Below are 24,813 nucleotides of genomic sequence, written 5' to 3'. Positions count from 1 at the left end.
CAGCTCCCCCCCCAGCCCCCGCCCGACGCGCGGACGTGCCGGTCTGCACCTTGTACCACTGGGGCTTCTGCATCTCCTTGGTCTCGCGCTGCGTGGTGAGGATGAGGGAGGCCCTCAGGGCCGACACCGCGCCCTCGCGGATGGCCTGCTTGGAGTCCCACACCGCGTAGAAGACGTTGTCGAAGAAGGGCTGCACTTGCTGGAAGAAGAAAGTGGGGGCGCTCACGGCCAGCTCCCTCAGCACCAGCACCTGCAGAGACAGGAACCCCGAGACGTCACCCAGGAAGTCGACCCAGCGGGTCGGTTCTGAACCAGCAGTGAAACACGAACCAGAGGGCTCGGGTTGGACAACGAGTGGGAGTGCAAATCCTGGTTTATTCAAGACACCGAAGGGCCTCATTTTTAACCGTTCTTTAGTTCTAAAAAAGAAGCCGAATTGTTTAAGAAATTCGGAAAGATTTCGGGGCCCTGGATTTTCCAAACTCTGGGGGGATCTCTCCCTGTGTTCGCATGGGTTTCCTCCTGGAGCTCCAGTTTCCTCCCACAGGCCAAAGACATGCTGGACGGATAACTGGCATCTGGGAAAACTGGCCTGGTGTGACAGTGAGTGCGAGTGCCTGTGTCTGTGTGTGCCCTGCGATGGACTGGTCTCCTGCCCAGGGGGTACCCTGCCTTGTGCCCATCGCTTTGACCGGATTGGCTCTGGCTCCCCCGTGACCTTGTACTGGACAGAGCAGTTAGAAAACGGATGAGTGGGTGGACTAGAACAACACCATTAGTTTCCTGGCCAACTCTGAGCTCGCGCTGCGACCCCGGTTCTGCCCTGCTTACCGGCGAGCCAGGGCGATATTTGAAACGGACACGTTCTCAGGTCCGAGGCGGGTGGGCGCCGGCCAGCGGCAGCCCACTCCAGGCGCGAGGTCAAATGCCAAAAAAGGCCTGGCGGCAAAGCTCTTACCGCGGCGTGCCGTCGCCCCTCGTTCCTGTCCGCCCCCAGCCACTCCAGAGCCCTCTTGACCTCGAACTCCACGTACTCCGCAGTGAAGGTGTCCCCGGCCATCGACAGGTGTCCCATGGCCTTCGAGGCCATTTCCATGACCACCGGGTCGCTGGAGGGCAGCAGGTTGCGGAGGTAGTTCGCAAATCGACTGATTCGCGTGGCATTTCCTCCTTCGACTCCAATCAGGCTCACTGTGTGAGGAAAACGGCACAGAAGCTCAGCACCGGCAGCCATTACGGAATAAGATGACCTGCGTTTCAGACAACACTGTTCGGTAGTGTCAGTATCGGGGTTTTCTTCATTCCTCGAGGAAACCTGGGGAACGGACACAGAAATCGCAGGACTGACTCACCAATGGCAAGGATGCCTCCTTTCTTCTCATTGACATCGGAGCTGGACACCAGCTCAAAGATATGATGGTTCAGCTCGTCATAGAAGGTGGTGGCCTCTTCTTGGCTGAGCTGGGAGAGACAGCGGCAACGAGAAAAGGGGCTGGGATTAACATTCCTGCGCTGGGCGAACCTTCAACAGTGCGCCACATCCGCCTCCACCATAGCAGCGCTGACTCGTTTGATCAATCAATTCTGTAAGCCGCTAAGAAAACTGAAATCAAACCAGCAATAAATCAAATTCGACCCTCTTGGGTCCAAAGCACTTTCATTCCTCGAACAGGACTGAGACACGCACCACGCTGTGCTGCACTGCACCCTGAGCCTCCCCCAGTGACGGGCAGGGGAAAGGGGCAGTGGGGACCCCACGGGTCTCCTCACCTCTCGCAGCTCGGTGGTGACGTAGTGCTGGAGGTCCTTGGCGGCTTTGGCCCGAGTCTCCTCACTGCGGCTCTTCAGGCCGCTGACGAACTGCTGCAGGACGGTGGCCGTTCCCGACATGATGGCCGCTGTCCAGCAGGGGGCGCCCACCTCCCCGTTCAACTGTATTAAAAAATAAACAACACTCCTGGCAGCGGTTCAGGTGGGATTTTGGGGATTTGTTTTTTGAAAAGGGGCAGAAAATTGAATTTTCTTCATCGACTGAAAACTAAAGGTATAGAACTGTCTTATTTACACTATATTGATATTTTCCCATTAGATGCTGTTTATATGCTGCTATGATTTCAAGGGAAATAACGGGAAAAATATGCACCAGAGCTATCTATGACCAATTCTTCGTTATCCCTTTGTTGTAAAATGTGTAAAATGTTTGGAACTGCTCCTAGGAAAAAAAAAATGAGTCCCTTTGCACTGCGGTTGGATTATTTCTGGTTTTAAGAGATGAAGATCTTCAAGAGACCGTGTCAATGCAGTGGAAAACAAAATACTTAAGATTATTTTGATTCCACATAAGAGGTCTAAGCGAGACGGACTGAAAATGAAACAACAGGCATGAAGAAACTGGTACTGGCTTTTCTGCAAGTACTGGAAGCTTGGAAACCTGAAATGCTACAAAAACAATGGCAGCCTTGTTTCTCCCCAAAATATTTACAACGATTGTGGATTCCCTCACGACTCAGAATTCAAGGGTCAAAAGGTTGTCCCTGAGAACTGTTCTGACTGTGGTTGGCTTCTTTTAGTCAACACTATTATTCAGAACAAGAAAAAACTGATGTGATGTGCATAAATCCCAGGGAAGCTACATCTCATTTAATCACTGCCTTACAAGTATGAGAAATCTAGGGGTCTTGTTTGATCCTGAGCTCTGTTTTGATACACACATAAAAGACACCTGAAAAGTCTCTTACTGTCACCTCAGACACGCTGGCTTTTCTTGACTGCACTGCTGCAGAAACCCTGATTCAAGCCTTCATCGCATCTCAGCTGGGTTAGTCTCCCTACCTGATTCCTAAACAAACTTCATCCGGTCCAAAACTCAGCTGCTTGACTTCTAACACGCTCAAAGGTGACCAATTCTGACACGTCTTCACTGGAGCCCCTGCTACCCAGCACTTTCAGTTCAAACTTTCACTGTTAACTTTTAAAGCCCTACACGTGAAATACTCAACACCTCTCATTGCTCCCTGTGTACGGTACCATACAGGGCTTCACACTCTGCTATAGCAGCACTTTTTACAGCTACAGGTCTTGAACTACCCTCTCAGATGCCCTGCTCAACAACTCTGGTGCTCACTCCCTGCCACTCTGACAGATGTAAACTCTTATACAGTTCCTGCTTAAAAATAGAAGAAAAGCAGATGACCATTTATAACACCTTTTGTGAGGAATTTAAGGAACCTGAGCAGAAGAAAGATACGTATCTGGGGTCCTCAAAGGGAGTCTTGGAACAACAAGTAATTGGCAGTTACAATTGGCAATCCAGTTCACTCTAGATAAAGTATATCCTTACTTTAGTCCAGTATTTACCACATCCATTACAGAAAAACTCAAGAAATAAACCTTAATAAAAGGGAAAAATATACGTTGCTTTTGACCCTCCAGGACAAAAGGCAGTGTGTAAATGCAATAAATGTCTTAACCATGCTTCCAGGTTTCCTCCCACAGTCCAAAGACATAGCGGTGATTAATTGCTTTCTGGGAAACTCGGCCCTAGTGTGAGTGGGTGCCCTGCCATAGATTTTCGTCCCGTCCAGGGTGTACCCTGCCTTGTGCTTGCCGAGATGGGATTCAGCTCCCCCGCGACCCTGAACTGGACGAACCGGTTAAAAAATGGACGAATGAATTTGTATTGCTGCTGCACAGCCGGACCTCAGGCTCATAACCAAATCGCTGAAAAAAGACCCTGTTTGGTCCACTTTCTATATATACAGCAAGGGGAGAAGGTATTAAAAGCGGCATAACGTAATGATGAATCTAATTTGAATTAAAATGCCAATAAGTAAAGTAATAATTAATTTATATAGTAACATACTCTAAGATAGACGAAGTGGCTATATTACCTGAAGCGAGATTGCGACACTTTTAAAAAAATGCATCGATCGTCCTTAAAACTGTGTTACGAAAGGCTTCGGTGCACAACGTATTGCATGAATTAAAACGATATTAACGTTTTTGACAAAGTGGACGAATACAGTGTCCCTTTGCAAACCATGTCGTGCATTTTCTTAAATGATTCCTGTACTGAAGCAGCCTTCTTTGAAATACTGACATCGCATCATTAAATGCAAATAAACCAAGGCTCTGAGTATTAGGCTTAGTGCAATAAGCACAATTAACTGGCGTTTATTCAACAAAAAAACACCAAATTATTTTAATGATCCAAGCAAACACATAATTTCAGTCAGGAAGAACAGTACTCACCAGTCTCAGATTATCACAACCTAATTTGGGAGGGCGACCCAAGACCTTGGAGAGATTTCTATTTTGACCAATGAAAATAAGAGAATTTGATGATTGACAACCACTCTACCCATTCAAAACACGCGAAAGTGATTGACTGGACCCGCTATCCAATGAAACGAAACATTGACTTGCAACAACTTCAGAAAAGGACCAATGTGAAAACGTTTGGCCTTTATTTACGAAATTGAGGATGCTGGTTTTTGATTTGTCGTCTGGGATAGTTTGGTTGGATGGCAACTGTTTAATATAAGCAAGAATCTTGTTTAAAAAAAATAAAAAATCAAGACATCAGCGCTCATGCCATCGGAGACAATATGTAAAAGCGAAGCGGCAGCCGAAAATCCCAATGTTTAAATTGCATTTATTGCCCAACGACTGCAATAGCAACTTTTTGATCATTGGGAAAACAAAACATAGTAAAACCGAAATACATGTCGGATTTAAGATTGATTTAAGCGTGATTACAAGCGCTGAGCAATCTTTAGGGGGCATATGTCCTTTTCTAGATAATTTATTTCCCCGGCATTGTTTTCAAAAGGAATAAAACCGCATCGTTGTTCTGCTAAAATAGGTGACCGAGACTAAGGGTACAGGATGGGTAGTCGGACACATTTCTCGGTTGCACAAGGGGCGGTGGAACAAGATGGCGCTGCCCAGGTGGAGGGCTTGCACGAAATATCCTCGTACTTGACACGTAGCGAAAATAAGATTAGTCCCCGTGTAACGGTTATAGAAGACGGAGAGGAAGAATGCTACTTCCAGCGCGTTAGAGAGACTAAACCCAGAAACAACAGGTACGTTGCGGGATATTTTATTTGTCGTGCCGGTGTACGCCGCATGCAGAGCGAGAACTTTAATACATGTAACGCCTAGTTTTAATTTTAGTCAAACACTTGTGCACAAATCTGTGCACAGATAACAATCTCCGTTTCATTTGTTTAGCTTTTGGAAGGTTAACCTGAAACTAAGTAGCTCAACTTTTTCCCCCCTCTCTCCAACGCACTCAGGAGTAGTTGTTTCACTTTCACACAACCTCATACAAAAGATAAGATTTTTCGTATTCAGTCAACATGTATGTCTTTGAAATACGCTTGTGTGTCCATGTCTTGTACAGTAGCTTAAATACAAATACGCCTTTGTTTTGCAAATAGTTTTCTCTGTTCGTTTGCTATTTTATTTTCTTCGGTAGGGGATATAGTAAAAGTGAACTTGATTGCATTGCTCATCCCAAAGTTAAATGATTCCTGTACTGAAGCAGCCTTTTTTAAAATAATATTAAGAATAAGGATGTTGGGTGGCATTCTTTACTGACTTGCCTATACATATATTAATACTTCTCAAAGTATGGTTTCTTAACATCTATAGCAGAAAGTCATCAGAAACTAAAATGATCCTGAAACTTGGTTCACACCTTCCCCCTTTCTTTCAACGAAAGACTTGTTTTATTCTAAGTTTCTGTTCATCTGTAGGTTTCATTTTACACCTCTCCTCGCCTCTCTCGACCTCGCACCACTTGGTTTGCCACTCTGCCCCTCCCCTGCTCTTGCCACCTCCTCTCTCCTGGCTTGTGTTTTCCCAGGCTCTATTGTCTTTGCTGCCTGTCCTGTCTTTCTTACACCTGAAGAAGGCTCCACAGCCGAAACGTTGTGTTTTCTTTCTTCTCTTTTCAGCGTGAAATAAACCTATTACTTGTTCCTATGTATACATATTGAAATGGATACGCCTCTGTGCACAACAGTGATCTTGGCCACCTGGGCTGAGGAAGGTCTTCTTTAGCTCAGCTGGCAAGACCCCTGTTGAGCGATGCCTTAGACCCGGGTTCGTGCCCCTGAATGAACTGGGGCGGGAGTGGCGAGGGCAGAAACCCGAAAACCCAAATCTGTTACGATCTATTAAATTCGTATTCATGTGGATACAGTGGGCTAAAGTAGTTTAAATTGTTCAAGAATTTTTAAATCATGTTAAAATGCACGCTTGTTCTCTAAAACTCGTTTTCTAATTGTATTTTTAGTGGTACACAACAAAATGTTTCCATTAGGAAGATTCTTTAAAGTATTACTTGCTCTTGCCAGTAATTTCTAAGTAGTGAAAATCTAAATTTGCCCAGAATCGGAGTGAAGAGGCAAGAAGTAAAGTGCAGTGGGTTTGGAGCTTGCTAATGTGATTTCTGTGCTTGTCCTTCCTCTGTCCCTGGGCTCTTTGTTTCAGGTGATCCCTACGTGTGATTATTTCCCGGCGGCGGTGTTCATCCTCGGGGTGCAGGGATGACGGAGGGGGAGAAACCCGGCTTTGCGTCAGAGACTTTTGTCCTGGCGGGACCGAACGGGCGGAGCGCAGGAGGAGGAGGGGATCCGGGGGAACATGTTTTTGTCCAGGACCACCAGGAGGAAAAACCCTGCAGCAGGACAAGTGACATGAAGCACAAATGCGCTGCTTACGTTCTGGCCCTGAGGCCGTGGAGCTTCAGTGCCTCTCTGACTCCGGTAGCTCTGGGCGGCGCCCTGGCCTACAAGTCCGAGGGCTCCCTTGACTTCGTGATCCTGCTGGTGAGCGCTGTGGCCGTCCTGGTGGTTCATGGAGCTGGAAACTTGGTGAACACTTACTATGACTTCTCCAAAGGGATTGACCACAAAAAGAGTGATGACCGGACACTGGTTGACCAGATTCTGGAGCCCCAGGATGTAGTCATGTTTGGAGCGGTTCTATACTCCCTGGGATGTTTGTGTGCAACTTGCCTGTATTTTCTGTCCACTCTGAAGCTGGAACACCTGGCTCTTATATATTTTGGAGGCCTGTCGAGCTCTTTCCTCTACACCGGAGGTGAATTACCCACAATTTGTCATTATAATAGTGCATTATGAGTTCCCTTTTGGGGGAAAAAAAAACACTTTTATCCTCGTGATGTGGAATAGTGACTTGAAAAGATGTTGCTGCTTTAAAAATCTCGAGCTGTTTTTTTGGAAGTAGTTTTAAATTTGCCTTTCTGGATGGTTTGGACCCTGTTATTTTATCCGTGGCTACAGGTGTGGCGCACGCTGTCCTTGCCTCGCCGTGCCACGTGTCCCCGCTGCTCCTGAGCGTTAACCCAGGTCTCAGCTCTTCCTTCTCCTCCGCAGGTATCGGGCTGAAGTACGTGGCCCTGGGCGACGTCGTGATCCTGATCACCTTCGGGCCGCTGGCCGTCATGTTCGCCCACGCCACGCAGGTGGGCTACCTGTCCGTCCTGCCCCTGCTCTACGCCATTCCGCTGGCCCTCAACACTGAAGCCATCCTGCACAGCAACAACACGCGGGACATGGACTCGGACCAGCAGGCGGGCATCGTGACGCTGGCCATTCTCCTCGGGCCCACGCTGTCTTACATGCTCTACAACCTGCTGCTCTTCATGCCCTACATCCTGTTCTCCATCCTCGCCACGCGCTGCACCATCAGCATGGCGCTGCCCCTGCTGACCCTGCCCATGGCCTTCCCCCTGGAGAAGCAGTTCAGGAGCCAGTGCTACTCCAAGATTCCCCAAAAGACTGCAAAGCTCAATCTCTTAATGGGACTCTTCTATGTCTTTGGTATTATATTGGCACCTCCAGGGAGCCTGCCAAAAGTGTAACCCCCACCCCAGCTCCATTGATTTTGATAAACGTGTTTTTTTTATTTTGGTATTTTGTTATAGAGTTATTAAGATCAAGGGCTTTCATTTCATTAATTCAAATGAGTGCAGAGAAGGACGTGCAATTATTATAGATAGGACAAGTGTCTTGTTCTTTGCCCTTTTATCTCATTCAGGCTTGTTTGCTCTCCAAGCTGAAATGTTTTTTACTCCGTGGTGATTTTCTGCATATTGATCTTAATTGAAATATATGCAGATTACAGTGACTGATGGAATTTTTTACTCCGTTAACAAATATCTAGGTGTGCACTGCAAGTTTTAATTGTATCGGACTAGGTGCCTAACTCAGACGTCAGTGAGTAATAGGACTCTCAGTGTTAAGACTTCTATTTGTCTGCTTTGATTATTGTTTTTTAATTTGGATACAAATGTAAAATCCCACGTTCATATTTGTTGTTTCTGCTTGTCATACTTTTTATTTTGTTAACTGTAGTAATTTTAAACAACTTTAATCTAGTAAAATCTTTATTTTTATGAAACACCATCTAGATTTGATAAGAGAACAATCACTTCTGTTATCCTCTATAATTCTGCAAAGCAATCTGTCTCTGTGAAGGTTATGACAATTTTCTGTTATTTATTTACTGTACATTTGTCCAAACTATCATCAGTATACAGACCCTTTATTTTTGTTCTTATCTCATGATGACATATTGTGAAATTGTATGCCACCTGTTGTCTTTGTTATTTTCTCTCTGTGCCGTAATGTGCCTCTTGAGAACCACAGGAAATTGTTCTGTATTTATTCTAATGTGGTGCTGCAGAGAATGCATGCTGTGTTGTATTCATTGGTAGTCCCAGGGTGTAGAGTTGTCTTCTCAGTCTTGGTTTCTCTCTAAAGTTCTTTGCATTCCATAGCAATATGAGTAATGACTGGTTAGGTCAGAGAGAAAATGCTTGTATCACCCACTTTTCACTACTGAATCCATTAAGGGCAGCTTCTCTGTCCTATGCATCAATTACTCTTTAGCTTTTTGAAAATATACTAGTTCCTCAAGAAACTATTGTATATGTTTCTATGGGGAGATATTCTATACAGTATTTATTTGTAATTATTTTTTTAAAGAATTATGAAGCCAGGTACTGAAGGAATCTTTGGCTTGAAGGTTTTCCCTTCTGTCGGTTTGCTTAGTTAACAGGGACTGTATTGCTCTCTCCATATTGAAACAAGGAAGCAGAAGTGAAGTGCAACTCACCAGTTCTATTAAAAATTAAAAGGAAACTTCTTCTTTTCTGTGGTGCTCCTTTTATTTACCTTGTTTCTTCCCAGTCTTCATACTTGACCTTTTATGTTTGCTTTTTGCATAAAGGATAAAAATACCTTTGGCATTTCAAATGTTTTAGATAGTCTTTCTGATATGAGGGGTGCTGGCTGCCGTCCTCTTTTAACGTCAGTTTTGGAAAAACGGGAGCCGTGGTACCTTAAGACGGCAAGGGCGTCTAGCTCCTGACTGGAAGGTCCCGGGTTCAATCCGAGGTGGGGGCAAGCGATGTAGCTCTTAATTCCTTCGAGACAACTCCCATGTCCCCTCGGCTTCCTTTCCAAATGTGTACCGGGGGTTTTATAAAACCATGATGTTTGTAAAATAAAAAAAAATGAGTAGAATATCAGTATTGGAGTGTCTTTCCCACTCAGATGTCGTCCTGTTAACCCTATTTGAAATAAACCAAAATCTGATAAAAGTTCCGAATCTGAAGGTGGTCTAATAGAGTAGTCTCGCACCGCAATGAGACTGGAGTACCACATCTATCCCCCGCTACGCCCTTCGCGTAATGTGAATTTCGTTTAATGTGAATTTAGGTGTATGAAATTGTACCATAAAGAAAAGCTACATGATAATTGTCTGGGGTCGTCCAATATAGTAACGCTCACGGGCTTCGCCGACGGAAATAAACAAGCCTTTATTAAAGACCCTGAGGGGGGTTACGGCACCGCCCCCCACCTACACAGACACATGGGGGAAGAGGGCGTCTCCAGCCCTCCTCCCACTATATACAGGCGGGAAGTCCCGCCCCTCAGCCGCCGTTCCCAGCCTGCCTTGCGTGCGCACGGCTACGTTATGAATATGATATGAAAGCAGCTCAAATGTTATGATATTGTGCTCTTTTATTTTACTGTTATTTCAATTGATAAAATACAGTAGTTCCGACTGAGTTTTCGGAGCGTAGCGTTTTGTAACACCAGATGGCGCGCTAGTTCCGTCTGTTGTATTCAGCCCAGACCGCGTCGCACTCGCCACACGCTCATGGGAAATGTAGTAAAATACCCTGTGCGACAAGGACATAATGACTACATCACCCAGAAGGCAAACTGAAACCAAGAAAAAAACTAGTAGAAAAGAAATCGAGACTATACTGTCACATTTCTGGAAATTAGGCATGGATACCAATGAAAATACATTTTAAAAGAAATCCGGAACAAGGTTAGTGTCCTGTTTTCTTCTCCCTTTTCTACGATTTGCGTGTGGTGTATTATTCTTTGCAATCACAAGGTTTGTAGTCTTCACAATCTGTTGAAATTTTGTTTTCACGGCAATACACTGGGTATTCAAATTGAATTGCAATGGGATGTCAACTGTCCTGCTTTGGTAGTGCACTATGAAAAAAAATTATTTATTTTCCGAAATAGTTTGTTCTTCCATGACATCCAAGGGTTGTGCAGTGTGTGTGTTTTTTTTATAAAAAAAGCTTTAGGCGCAACTTTCAGACGTTGGGCAAGACGAGGAACAAGCAGTCGTATATGCTACGCCAGTCCTTCGTCTTCCCGTTTGGTCAGTTCGTGACATCTGCAGTTCTAGTAAGATTTCGGTTGCGCGTCATTATTTCTGCTTGTGATCTTGTGGTTGCTGGGTAGGAGGCTAGCGATGTGTTGCGGTGTTGCCGGTTGCACGGAGGGTGGACTGGAGCTACTGTGGTCGTTCAGGTCCGGTATCCAGTGCTGTCACCAGTGCGTTTCGGCCGTCTGTCACTGTTATTGGCTTTGGGAACCCCCTCCGGGCTCCTAGTATTAGATGAAATATCTTCCGTGGGCCGACTCCTCTGCGCCTTGGGGCAACCTTGTTGTGAAAGGTGCTATATAAAAATAAATTGAATTGAATTCTGGTTTAATGGAATCCACTGGAGAAGCCGGAATAGCCGAATTCTCGACACATTCCTTTCTCTTATCTTTAGAAAAACTATTCCTTACAAACACAGGGACACCCTGGCATGCTTGGCATGCTAGACTGGGCTCATCCCTTTAGTAAGTGTCCTGGCTCGCCCTTTTTTACAGGAAGGTCCAGCATGTGTCCCTTGTCTCCCCGGAGACCTACTGGCGACCCCCAGTTTCCAGCTGTCATCAGCAACATGTCTATGCATATTAGCAGTAGATTTCATTGATGGGACAAGGTTGAACTGATTTCCTGGAATTCATCAGGAATCGGATAGTCCCATGTCTTGTGACAGCTGGGAGATCTGGCCCAGTGAAAGCAACGATGAGCTGATTGTGGTCGTTAAGAACCAAACTGCATGGAAGACCTGTAGACACTCTAGTTCTGCAGGAGTAGGATTGGATATTCCTGTTGAACTCCAATCCAAATCAAGACCTGGCAGCGTTAAAATGGCTTAAACATTTGCAGTTTAACGTATATTGAGATTTTGCTGCTGGAAGATGTGTTAGACAGTGTAGAGTTAAATAAACCATACCTGAGCAGTTTACTGCTATTCACAGTGAATTCTTAATTCATTCTGAACTATTCTGCTATCCTGATATTATAATTTTAAGATGATAAATATTCTGTTAAATTATGATATTTCATTCTGAAATATCTTTTTCCTTCTTTTATTTTTAAGCTGTACTGTATATTGGCTTGTATTTCTTTTGAGATTCAATTCTTTGGGCTTGAGTCAGGTATGTTAGATTTTGCCTGACTTGACTGCCTTTTTTCCTACTTACAGACCACTGGAATTTAATTATTTGCTTAGGTTTCCAAGTGCATGTTTTCTGTAATGTTAAAGAAAATTGAAAAGAGAAGGTTTAAACAGCGAAACACGTCAATACTGTGTTTTAAATTGAAATGGGCTGCACCGCTATTTCACATTAAGGTTATCGAGAGTAAAACAAAGCACCAAATAGACTCATTTTTTAATGAAAAAAAAATGAAATGCTGCATAGAATGACACAATAATGACTTCAAAATAAATATTTGAGGATAACATTTACACTGTGGCTGATGTTAATGCTGTACTTGTCAAATACTCTAAATTTTGTATATTCTTTGTACACTTTGGGATATATTTTTCAGTAGGGCTCTAAATGTGTTTAGGTTTGTTAATGTTTCCTACAGTATATGCGTTGTGTATTTTTATCAATTTATCAGATTCACAGTGTACGCTGAATTGTGTCCCATGGCATTTACCAGGTCATCATTCAAAAACTCCATTTCCCCGGCCCCGTAATGGAAAACCGGGGGTATGGGAGGTGAAAAGCAGGTTAGCTATGCGGCCTTTTCATTTAAAGAGGCTGCCGCAAGCACAGTCACAAGCAATCTTGTCAGTTTGCTCTGCAGGCTTTCGCACTGAGAATTTGCAAAATCATGTTTTGAAGTGTACCTGGGGTCCAGCTGAATGAAAGGCAGAAATCCCAGTAGGTTCAGCCCTGTCCGTTTATTTTCTGATGCATTTTTTTTTAGCTAGTCCATGTTTGCGCAGGATAACTGCAGCAAACGTGATTTGCTATGTACAGTATATTGATTTATTTAATTGGAGTTTCTAACAGAAAGCAAAGGGCTGAAGGACTATGTTGGGGATCATTCAGCTAAGAGAAATATGAGAAGAATCTTTTAAGTGTGTCCTCTCCTTTGGATTCATAGCCACTGCAATTGTGAGATTGTGTTGTGATTGTGCTGTCCCTCTGTGCAGATGAGAAAGAATGTGATGTCTATAAAGCCCATAATCTAAATTCTCACAGTGTCAGAAGCGAGCAGTCTAAGTCAGTCTAGCAGAAAGTGTCAGGCTGGATTTCGAGATGCGCTGATTGAGACCCCAGCGCTAGATGTGACACAGTAATAGGGAAGACTCCTGTTGTTCCAGTCCCTTCATTTTTAAACGGAATTGATTTAGTTGTTTCTAAACACATAGTCAGTCATGTGGGGTTACATGTGGGGTTACATTGTAACATAAGAAAGAGGAAAAGCTTTTTAGAAAACGGCAAAGAGTATATTCTTTTCATTCATCTGGCCCATTGATAGTTGTCCAATGCTGCAGATCTCTTTGAATTTAAAAAAACAGATGGGCTCTGGATTTTTTGTATTTAATATACTGTAACTCCCTTCTAATAGTTTGGCTCACGCCTGTCCCTTATTAGATCATGATATGTCTGCCACTTTTTTTTTTTGCTTTTTAAGCACATTCTTCATCTCATAAGGGAGATGCCAGCAGATCAGCAAGCATATCCCAGAAATCAACATAATCCCCCCCCTCCCACACCCTGTCCTCCTCCCAGAATTCTGCACTCACCCCCCCAGCCCAACACCCACTCTTCTCCTCTCCTTTATGACCACCAGCTTGATTTCTCTAGAAATTAATACAGAAAAGCGTTTGGCAAAACAAAACTTTATGTTTACATTGGCCAGCCACATCAGATCAATTATTTAGCAACAGCCTGAGTCGTTATTAAACCCAGATTTATGTCATACCTTACTTCATTTAATTGAATTTCAGCAGTACTTCTGCAGGAGTATGTGGCACCTTCTTTATTTTCATTAAGATTCCGTCTGGGACATTTCCTCCATGCATCACCCTTTCTGGATGTGCCGAGCGGGATAGCTGCAAGGATTTATGGACACTTCCTCATGGAAAACGTATTGATCTGAAGATAAATAAAGTTGGATCGATGAGGGGTAGATCACAGGGGTGTCTCCATGGACTGAAACACGAGCATTGATTTCTTATAGACTTCTTATCAATACACTGCAGGAGGTTGCAGGGTTAGGCATCAGATTAATTTACATGCTTACCCATTTGAAACCATACATTAGAGAATAGATCTAGAGTTCACACTTAATTCATACTTAATATTTAGCTCCATATGTATGCCCTCCTTTTAAAACCAGTTTACAGAAGGTTGGCCACATACTAGAGACTTAAGACAACTGCTAACGTTTGTGTTGGTTGTAACACTGAATAGGTTGATACATTCAATTTATGGTGCCTTTATGGTGTGAGTTTCTCACAGTCATTTCTGTTTTTATTGGAATACTTTTTGGAATATTATACATACTGTTGAAGTTGTAATGTGAATCTGATAGTGTGCTGATAGTGCTTTGTCACATGAAACACTGTAGGTGAGCTTTCATCATAGGGTTTTGAGATTTAATTGAAGAATAGTACAGGGGTTACAGATTGACGCAGTGGTTTCAAGTGTCAGGCGTTGCGGATGGCATTGATTGATCGCTGATTGAAGTTTGTGGTCAATACAATCCAGCTGACAATATTGTGAGGTCAACTGATTCGTTTTTAGCTCTCATGGGAAATGTGCAATGGGTACAGCGCTGAGGATATAACAAATGTGAAACATACCTGACTCGAGTTTGATCTAATAAATCTGGATGCTGTGAAAGCTCGGAGACTGAACTGGTGTGAAGTGGCTTATCGATACGGGCAGCACGGTGCTGCAGTGGTCAGCAGTGCTGCCTCTGGTGCCATGGGTTCGATTCCAGATCTGGGGCGCTAACCGCGTGAAGTTGGTACTGTCGAAGAAAACTCAGTCTTCACTCGGGTTAGGAGATTGTCAAACAGAGATCTTTAATACAGTCAGCTGAAGGGGAGAACATCACAGAGGTAGGGTTTCCCCTCGCACTCAAGACATGCTCACTGGACTGAAGTTATACTTTCCTTTTCATACATTAAAAGTAGGCAAGACTTGAACATATCAAAGGAACATACAGGGAAAAGGGGCAGTGTCAGAAGTCAAACAGACAGGACAGGGAGATGCCATTTGGCATCCTGCAGTCTGTTTCATTTCTCTCTGGTTGAATGGGTGTGAGGAATCACAGGCTTTAGTTTGCACAGAACAACAGAAAACCTTTCCCGCGCATAGTCACTGACCTTTTGACTCGGTCTTCCACACTACTTTCTCCACATCTTTGTGTGGGTTTTCTTCGGGTTCTGCGCGAGTGTGTGTCTGTGTCTCCATGCCTGCCCCGAGACGCTTGGACTGGATTCAAGTCCATTAACAGGAATTGCATGAAGCTGTGAGGAAGCGGAGGGATGGATGAGTTTTATCAACATGGTTCTGATGTCCAGGATTGGTGGAATTCTGGGATTGCTCTGCCGGAACCGGAGAAAGGTTTTTAGCTGGCGTCCCGAGGTGCAGCAGGCAGGTGTGGGCTAGAACTGGTGAAAAACAAAGCGTATTCTCCTTTGACAATGGGGGCGCTCTTTCAGAAGACACGGGGCCCCTGCTGGGAATGGCAGCGAGCTGGAGAGTGGGGAAGATTAAGATGTTTGACACAGGAACAAGACCAGGTTCTTGGGCCTTTCTGTCCCGACGTTACTTAATATCCAAGGAAAGTACAGTCAATGGCAAGGAGGATATGGCTTAAGGGATCAGATTAAGAGACCGATTACCACATCCTGCAAACCGTGTAGTCAACAACATCCCAAAGAAGATTACACCTTTTACTTGAGGTTCCCCTGCCCTCAGACACATGCCCGGCTAAATTATGTAATGGCACCATTGTATCTGCCTTCTGAGCTGAAAGTATGTTTCCTTCTTGTTACCACAATCTTTTACAGTTCCATTTCACAGAGATGTCAATTGACCATTGACATCTCCCGTTTGCACAGACAAAAAGAGACGAGCATAAGGAGGTTCTTTTACAAAAGCACATCCGAAAGTGTGTTCTCTTTTCCCAATTATGTGGCAGTCACATGCAATCCAGCTGGCCAAGGACACTGGTGATAGTGTAAGAGCACTGGTATGCAATGACTATGGGAATGCTTTTCTCTTCCCCCAGACAGGTGCTCAATAGGGAACCTTCTTTTCAGAAACCTGGCTGGTGCAACATGTTTGCTTCCCTGAAACAGGGTCTTCAAATGCAATTACCGGCTGCATTCAGACCAATAGGCATGGCCTCCAAGGTACCTGAATGGGCTTTGACCACTGAAGGGTAGTTCTCTGAGGAATAAGGCCAACGAATCAGAACAAATACGTAGGTAAAATGATATATTTTTTTGGTTTCTAAAACCTGTAGCAGTGATGTATTGTACTATATACTGTATTGGCACCACAAAAGTACAAAGAAGAGTTAAATGTCATGTTCAGAATGTGGAATTTTGAAAAGATTAGTATGTGCCACCTAATTTTCATCTGACTCAAAATCCTCTTTCCCATGAGCTTATTTTAATGAACGTACGTGTACCATTTCAATCGGGTTAGGGGAGTGTTGTGGAATTGCTGAAACATTGCTTTTTAAGCTTATTAAATTCTCAGAGCAGTGCTCAGCTTCCCATTTCCACTGCCTGGCATTTCCTTCTGGAACAGACATTTCTCATAACCTGAAACAGCACGGGGCCCGATTTTCAGAACTCTGGAGAAGCCCTGTGGGAAGCTGTAGTCGTCTAATACAAACGCAAGACAGCAAGAACATCTTTGGCTGACATTATGGTTTTCCTTGTTGTGCCATTGAGGTGGCTCGACAGGTCAGGCCTCCGTGAGACAGTGAAGTATCCTGCGATGTAAGGTGAGGGCTCAGAAAGCACCTTGAGGTTTTGTTTGTAACCACTGAGATCTGGTAGCATCCAGACAGTATCAAGCAATCACAGCTAGGAGACTGTCGGTGACAAAATGCCATTGGCAGTTTAGTCAAGCAGATGGATAAGATCCTAAGGTCACTTAGCAACAAGCATCCAAATGAGTTACATGTGCTGCCTTTCGTTAGTTACCTTTCTTATGTTCAATCATGTATGATAGGCAAGTATATGAAAGGTTTTAAAACCGCTACACAATCTGATGTTTCTTTCCTGCAACTGAGCTGTCCTGCCACAATATCAAATACCAGCCCCAAATATTTATCCAGGAGTGCACTTGAATGAGTGGAAACATCTTGCCTTGTGGAGATCCACACAGTTCCTCTTAACGAATGGCTTGAAACGCTTCTGAAACCTTCTGTCCTTTCTTGTCAAGTGCTCCTTGAGAGACCCCAGCAGATTGTGGAGGCCACTGAAAAGCATTTAATCAAAACGGGTTTCTTTCCAAGTTCCTTTTAAGAAAGACAAGCAGATGGCTCAACACGTGAGTTCACAGATGGACCGGGTTACTTTCACTACCTGATTGTCGAAATCCAGAAATTGTTCAGAACCTTTTGTTTGTTATTTCACCCTGTTTGTCTGCGTTTTAAGACATAGCCTTGCAATACGTTTTTTTTTGCTGGCAGAGCTCCAGGACTGTGACGCTTCCTGTGTCCTGTGTCCTGTGTCGCCCCGGAGGAGGCCATGTGTGCCTGCTCCTCTACTCTGGAAAGCAAAGTCCTTCCAGCACACTAAGGCCACAGTGCGCAGGGCAGCCATCTGTCACGTTTTGCCAGCATTCTCTGCTTTTTCCCCTCAAAAAAGAGCGATATGCTTTGTCTTTTGAGTTCACACACCTCCACTTAGACCTTATTCATCAGCTGCAGGTGCAATTCAAGTTTTAGGAACTAAAATAAAAAAAGCATTATTTTACTTTGTAGGTTATAGAAAAGCAGCCCCTACACACATTAGCATCCTCCCCCAGCTTCCTCCTCAAGGATATTTCTATAGCAACCTCACAACTTCTGCTCTCCAGTGCAGCCCGATCAGGTGTTCTCCACCACCCTGTGGGCTTGAAGCAGAATCCTGCAGCGACCTTTTATCTGTCTGCAATGTGCCATAGGGGCACGCCTTAGCATGCGAAATGCTTTTTTGTGTAAAACAAACGACAAGAACAATACAAGCTTTGCGTCAGTAGTGGAGATCTCGCTGATTAACTCGCAGAGCGAAAGTTGTTGGCGGTCACGTCGTCTTTCCTTGGGTTATCTGTTTTGGAAACAGCAGTGCGACCGGTTCACTCCCCTCCCGCCTTCTCAGTTATCCACACAGAGTCAGATCCCATGCAGCTGGTCCACCGGACAGCGGCCCCAGTGTTTCCCCATCCCTTCCCCTTCGGCTCCCAGTGCGTGCCTCAGCGGCTGCAGGAGCCGAGGTGGGGTGTAATCCACACGTGCCCTGGAGAACATGCCTGGAAAATCCCATGTGCACAGGCGCGTGAGCCGCCGAGATGCCACCAGAGCAGGGAGGCAAAGCACAGCGGGCTTTCACCCATCGCCAACCTGCGGCAGGGTCACAGACGGGCCTCGTGGAAGGTCAGGTTGTTTTGTCCATTAACATTGTGCTCCAAAACCCCCCAGTGGCAGTTTTTGCAGTTGGGTTTTGCATCTGTGCTTTGCAGTTCACCATTGTCACTCCCTGCAGAGCACGGCTGTGTATCAAAACAGCCTTCCTCGTGTCACAGCGGACTGCACAAGGCATGATGCAATGAGCAAGGTCTGGCAGGCTCGTTTCGTAATTCTAGTGTCGCGAGAGACCGAGAATAAACAGCCATAGTTTCAGCTACAAAACAGGAGAGGATGTTCTGCAATGCTTTTTTTAACACAGACTCCCCATAAATACAACATCTTAGCACATAGGAGGCTCAGGGACAAACACTAATCTTGCAGGGCTCTCTCTAAGAGATGGAAATTCAGAGGGAGTCCTGTGTTAATCAGTGGCAATGCTATAGGTGAAGGAATACCAAACACTAGATGTGGAAGAACTCCACTAAATTTGTCCATTACTTATATTTCCCTGGACAGCGAAGAATTCACACTTCTAGCAAGTCTAGAACTGAGACATAAATATATTAAATCTAATCTTTAAGTGCCGATTTGGGTTTTCATTTGTCCCTGCTGTAGGCGAGCAGAACAGTGATTGTTCTTAGAGATCTAGACAAAGTATAAATAAAACAGGAATCATTAACCTGTCGACAACGGATCTTTAAATAAAGCAATCCTCCTGAATTGTAGCTAATTAGAGGGGGCAGCAGATATTTTTTTTTTATGTGCGCTGCAATGACGACATCTCGTAAAGTCGGCCTGGTAATTCAGAACAGAGCTGCGTGTGCTTCATTTTCGGGAAAGTCGTATCCCACGTCGGGTCTGTCGTCCCCGGTGTTGTCTGTTAGGGCATAAAGATCCTCACTCCCTGCAAATGCGGAGCAGGTTCGTCTTTCGGGAGTTACTGCTCTGCGTGCGTTTCAGCTTTAAGGAAGGAAAAGGCAGAAATACAGTGCAGACACACACCCCCGGCGCTCCTGCTTCAGGTCTCTCGGCTTCATGGGCTACCCGTGAATGACAGATGGGAAGACGTCCGTGTGTGTGTTTTAATGAGGTGCAGGGTGTGTGTGTGTGTGCGCTCACGGAGGGGTGTAGCCTGTAGTGACAGCTGAGCGCTGTATTAATATTACGGTTCCTGATTGTGGATGGGGAAAAGCAGGTCGCATCCGACTCGCTTTCTCTCTCTCCCCCCGTCTTTCGGCGCTCTGCAGAGTCTAGATCTGTCGGCTCATTCCTGGGGCTTGGGAAGGTTTCCTTTCTGTCGCGGTCTCCCCCAGCTCCTCTCTGCCTGTGTCTGCGTGACATGAGGCAGTCCAGAATTGAATTAGGGGACGAGCAGGTGCCTGTGCCGTTTACCCCCCTTACTTTCCTCCACGCTCACACACACACCAACAACCCTCTCTCTCTCTCTCTCTCCCCCTCCGCCACAGCTTCTTTAGTTTGCATGACAGATTCTCCAGGGCCGTCTGCTCCCCGGATAGGGAGAGAGTGTGCTGCTGCAGTGTGTGCGGCTGGGGTTTGCCAGAGCCAGAAATAGCAAGCAGCAAGCCGAGAAACCGAATCTCGCCTCCCCCCCGGGCGGTACCGAATCCGTCTCCCGACGGCGGAAGAAGGACAATGGATTAAAACACCGGTACCTCTTCTTCGGGTTTTTTTTTGTATAGGAGGGGGGGTGGGTTTTGGAGTTTCCTTCCACGCTGATAGGATCCCACAGCACAGGGGGAGCCGCTTCGCCTCCCTCGTTGTCCAGTCCGATTTTTGCGGTGGTCTTGGAGAACCCGAGGTGCGCCGGGAAACGGGTTGCGCTCGGAGAAATACATCCTCTCCGCTTTATTTCCACGGGCTCCCGTGTCGCCGCACAGTGGCAGAAGGGGCCTCCGGAGGACTGCCTTCTCTCTGCTCTCGGATTCCAACAGGTAAAACCTCCCATTTTTTCTCTGCAATACCGAATGAATCGCTACTGTATCCTTGTGTGGTTTGGTGGTTTAGTTCGGAGGGCTGGGAGTCGTAATCATAGCAATTCAACTAGCATACACCGTGGGTGCCAGAGTGCATGAGGTAGGTTTAGTGTTAAACAGAGCAAATACTAATAATAATATTTAGAGATGTAAAATTACAGATGTCTGTCTGACTTAACAGTAGCAATGAGTGGCACTGTTTTGGGATGCTAGCTGGAAGTCCTATTAGGGTGGAGATGCCAGAAGGATGCATGTCTAGGATGTTGAGGACAGATCTCTGTATTCAACTTCCTGTCTTGTTGTTTTTGATACATGGATAAGGTGTATTGAGCTACATGGCAGATGTGCAAGGACATAACCAGGCCTTGATGTGCTGTATCCATATGCAGTGAATAATATATGGTGTGAACAGAGCATTAATGTAAATGCAGTCAAAGGTGTTTTCCTTTCCTAATTTAATTCCAAAAACACGCAAAATGACAATACAACCTAATAAACTATGGCAGCAATCAAGTATTTTATCTCCAAGCCAAGCGGAATCTGTGAATAACTAATTAGACTTCATGCTGGGCAAGTGTAGTAAAACGAAGCTCTGATATCAAGCTGTTGTCACGCTGCACAAAGAAGGCATGAGGTGCACAGAGGTAGAGCGCACGTTTGGTGTGCTCAAAAGCAGAATAAGAGTAAAACTGTCCCAATAAAAAGGTGTAACTAGTATCCTGCCCACCTTTGGAAGACCAAGCACATCCTGCATGAATTGTTCAGGAGCTCAGCAAGAACCCTAGGACACTGTCCAGTGACCTGCAGCATGACTGGGTAGACACTAGCATGAGAGAAACATGCAGTGATGATGAGGCACATACAGTTTGGAGCTTGATATCCCTGTGCCCATGTGGGTTTTCTCCTGGTGTTTCACTTTCCTCCCACAGGCCACAGGCATCAGTCCGGGCTGGACATCAGCCCAAGTCCAGGTTTTGCAGGGCAGGTGTGAGTGAATGTGTGTGCATGCCCTGTGATGGACTTGCATCCAATTCAAGGAGTTCAGTCTCTCCTTGAACCCTGTGCCAAAAAGAATAGGCTCCTGCTCTGCATTGTTCATAATGTTAAGCATATGAAGAACAGTTACAAGTGAGAGAAGACCCATCTAGCCTGATTTGTGGTGAATAGCTTATTTGTCCAAAGATCAGCTGTTTCCTAAACAACATCCGGGTATTAGGTTCAACAACATGTCTGCGCAGCTTGTTCCATAAGCCCACAATATTATGCTAAAGAACAGCCCCAGTGAAAATCGGTGGATATTGAATACTTGTATTAGGATCACTCATACTCTGATCTGGACTGATTCCAGAGCAGCAATATCTTTTTATAACGTACAATTTTGAATAAAATAATGTATTTTGTGTATATATATCATTTTGTGTTCCCTTTTTGTTGCTTCCTCACAGTGGTGAATGCTTAAAGATGTTGTTTTGCTTCAGCTGTTTGCGGACTGGAGATTTTTTTTTCTGGGATGCCTGAAAGAAGAAACGTACAATATATCGGGGCAGCTTACCGAGACGCAGCTGGCTGAATCGATTCCTAAAGGTCTTGGATCTAAGAAACGTAGCGTCATGTTTCAGTGTGTCAGTGACGTGAGGCGTGCAAGACCAGTGAGCTGCAGGAATTACAGCTTTGAAACGGGCAAAAGAATCAAAGTTCTGTTTGGGCCTTTCGGTCCGACAGCGACAGCCATTGAAGGAATACTGTTAGATGTGAAGGATGCTGACTGCTAAATTGCTTGAATGAAATATTCAGAATAGTTTCAGAAAACCAATGCTGCTATCTTATCCTGATTTGAGTGGAGTAGACCCTGAAGAAAGGTCTACTAAATCCAAACCCAAGGTGCACAAACATCTGACATTATTTGGCATTATTTGCCATTATTTGGCACTATACACTCTGTTCTATTAAAAAAAATCATTTTTCATATGCATTGCTCCACTGTTGAATATTTAACAGGAGAGTGAGCACAGCTTCGGTTACACCGCTTCTCCCCGGTGTTGTGTAGTTTCTGCAGGAGGACTCACTTCTGCGAGTTACATAGCTGCCTGTCACCGTGCCAGTACAGCTGAGCTTTTAAACTGAAAAATGTCATTGCAAGTGTAAGCTAGCTGTTTGTTCAGTTTGCTTTAGAAACCTTTTTCAGGGGCAGATTTTTGTGGTAGAATCGCCTTTTTTTCCAAAAAATGTTTCCACAAAAATCAGTTTTCGTGGTTTACATGGATGCCTCACTGTATCCAAGATTAATGCTCCAGCATTTGTACAAACCAAGAGAAGCGATGCCATACTAAGCCACCTGTGGACAGTAATGACATTCGACATTAATTGATCTTTAATTTGTGAAAAAACTCACAAACTCAAAAAACTGTACTGTGTACAGGTTTGTCATGAAAATTAAGTTTATTTCAGTAGGACACACAGTGCACATGTTCCCCTTCTCAGATAAGTAGTTGCATAAGTAGTTGTTAAATGAAACTGCTGCCGTCAGAAATTCCCATATTTCCGTCAAGCTGAGGACAACCATTTACGAGTTAGATCAGTAGCAAGGAGTCAAGACTGGAATTCGTAGTTCAAGGTTTTATTTAAACCTTTCTCAAGATTATCTTTAGGAAGCCTAAAAGATTCCCGAATTACAGTTTGATAATCTTGTGGTTGGATTGATCAGCAGATGACCATTTAGAGCACCCAGTTTCTGGTACAAAATGAGAAAAGGGCGATCGATATGATATTCTTTCATGGTAGGAGGTCTTTTGAGGTTTCTGAAGAAATCCTAAAGTAAAAGAGCTGTTTGGCGGCTTTATTTGAATTTTTGAAATTGTTTAACACTGGAGGCAGACCTCTGCTTGATTTTAAGGTCTTACCAGAGTCATATCAGGAGAGCGGTCAACACACAATGGCTAGTGTCCATCAAACCCTTACCACCACATTCAGTTTATTTTCCTCGTGAGAAAAGAACACAAGAAATGCTGGGAGGTGACGCAGATCCAAAAGGCTTCTGACTAAATTTAATTGGTTACTTTTAAGAGCATTTTAATTTTATTTTGTAACATGGAGATTTAGTATTTTCTGTGAAAAAAACAGGTTCTTTGTTGTCCCCATGCTCAAGTGGAACTCTTTAGTGTGGGGATGGCTCAGAAAATCTTTTTTATATGAGTAGAAGTGTACAAGAAAAGTCAGAACAGAATTGTATCCTGAGGGCATGCTTTTTTTAAAAGGCTGGAAGGTTACATCACTAAGATGAAATCACTTTAGCCCTGCCAAATCTCCCTAAATAACTTCCCATTCTTGTAATGTGAATGGGCCTACCAGCATTAAGGGTTTTCTGCTGCTGTGTTGGATCACAGCTTACATGTCTATTCAGGGAAGAATCCAGGCAGTGATGAGCACTGGGCACTAAAATAGAGCACCTGCCCCCTTGAAAGCAGCAGCTGCCTCCTCAATGGAGGAGCGCTATTGTTTCCAGCTAATGGGATAAGGAAGGCAACTGCACCCAAAACAAATATTCATGGGAAGCAGCTTAACAAAAAGAGCAGTTGCAAGTGGGCTACAAAATAAGGATGCTTTCACAGTGCGTGGTCTTAAAATCTTGAAGTGCTGAAGTTTAGGTTCAGTATTGATTTTCTAAAAAGCTCCACTGCCTGACGTGGTGTTTCTGAGAGTGTCTGTGTAGACGTCGGCCAGATAAGATTGCGTCTCAGGATAGCGGTGAGCAAAAGCACGTCTCTCATCTTTACTACCAACTGTTGGCCTTGGGGTCTGCCTTATGCACGTTACTGCATTAGAACATGAGAGACCATTCAGCAGATCTGTCTTCTTTGCTAATTTATAACTTGTTGATCCAAGGAGCACTTCCAGGCTTTTCTTCAAGGAAACCAGGATATTGGCTTGTTCCACATTCCCACCACCTTTTGAGTTCGGAAGTGCCTGCTGTTCTCAGTTTTAAAGGAGGTTCATGTTTCTCTGTTGCCGTCATGTGTTTCACTGGCAGTTGCAGTGCTGGGACCTGGAAATGTGTTGCTTTTAATGATGTCAGGGCAGCTTTACAGTCCAGAACGCGGACATTATAGGCAGAGGAACTGGTCATATGTGTGTATGATATTGGAAAAAAAAAAAGGTGTAAGAACAAACCTTTAACTCGAACTCATGACATTATCTTAATAGAATTACTACTGTGTATACTCGGCCATCTTTGCAGATGTCATTTTCGTTGTGAACTCTTCTTCAAAGGAAGAGAACGGAGTGTCTAGCTCAGCCCATTTTGTTGAAGTCTTTTTCTCTTTTTTTTAATTGGTCTCTGGCTGCATTAAACTCACCTCCTCAGCGAGGCCTCCAAGTGGAAGCTGAGCTACAAATGCTCTGTCAGTGCATTGGTAGTATTTTTTTTGGGTTTTGGTTTCAGATTTGCGATGGTATTTTTCTCTAGGTGCCTTTTATCCTCTTTAGGAAAGAGAAACCACGATCTCCCATGTCCTGTCTTTAAGCATCTCTG

The 24,813-nt window shown here is 44.5% G+C and overlaps 3 protein-coding genes across 5 annotated transcripts in view; 2 read left to right on the top strand and 1 right to left on the bottom strand.

The window, feature by feature from the left end:
• The window catches only part of mtor (mechanistic target of rapamycin kinase), a 98,420-nt gene extending 94,017 nt beyond the window's left edge, over nucleotides 1-4,403 (bottom strand). The window contains exons 1-5 of one of the 2 annotated variants that reach the window (XM_088617178.1): nucleotides 4,252-4,403; nucleotides 1,771-1,932; nucleotides 1,353-1,461; nucleotides 959-1,191; nucleotides 50-250 (exon numbers count right to left, since the gene is read on the bottom strand). In XM_088617178.1, coding sequence (XP_088473304.1) covers nucleotides 50-250; nucleotides 959-1,191; nucleotides 1,353-1,461; nucleotides 1,771-1,890 — 663 coding nt within the window. In that variant the 5' untranslated portion in view covers nucleotides 1,891-1,932; nucleotides 4,252-4,403. Of the gene's footprint in view, nucleotides 1-49; nucleotides 251-958; nucleotides 1,192-1,352; nucleotides 1,462-1,770; nucleotides 1,933-3,890; nucleotides 4,047-4,251 lie in introns of those variants that run through there. The other variant, XM_088617177.1, reaches the window with a different exon arrangement.
• A 165-nt stretch (nucleotides 4,404-4,568) lies between these two features.
• On the top strand, nucleotides 4,569-9,563 carry ubiad1 (UbiA prenyltransferase domain containing 1). The gene is made up of 3 exons (XM_088617181.1): nucleotides 4,569-5,087; nucleotides 6,502-7,113; nucleotides 7,410-9,563. Exons 2-3 carry the CDS (start codon nucleotides 6,558-6,560, stop codon nucleotides 7,895-7,897), a joined length of 1,044 nt encoding a protein of 347 aa, XP_088473307.1. The 5' UTR covers nucleotides 4,569-5,087; nucleotides 6,502-6,557; the 3' UTR covers nucleotides 7,898-9,563.
• Nucleotides 9,564-10,235: 672 nt separating this feature from the next.
• Nucleotides 10,236-24,813, top strand: part of mib2 (MIB E3 ubiquitin protein ligase 2) — a 68,996-nt gene continuing 54,418 nt past the window's right edge. Inside the window, exons 1-2 of one of the 2 annotated variants that reach the window (XM_088617355.1) lie at nucleotides 10,246-10,380; nucleotides 19,758-20,243. The gene's annotated coding sequence lies outside the window, so the exon portion shown is untranslated. Of the gene's footprint in view, nucleotides 10,381-19,757; nucleotides 20,244-24,813 lie in introns of both variants that reach the window. The other variant, XM_088617354.1, reaches the window with a different exon arrangement.

Source organism: Lepisosteus platostomus, chromosome 23 (genome assembly GCF_059453375.1).
Source record: "Lepisosteus platostomus isolate fLepPlt1 chromosome 23, fLepPlt1.hap1, whole genome shotgun sequence".
Lineage (NCBI taxonomy): Eukaryota > Metazoa > Chordata > Actinopteri > Semionotiformes > Lepisosteidae > Lepisosteus > Lepisosteus platostomus.
This window is presented reverse-complemented; position numbering and strand designations above follow the sequence as displayed.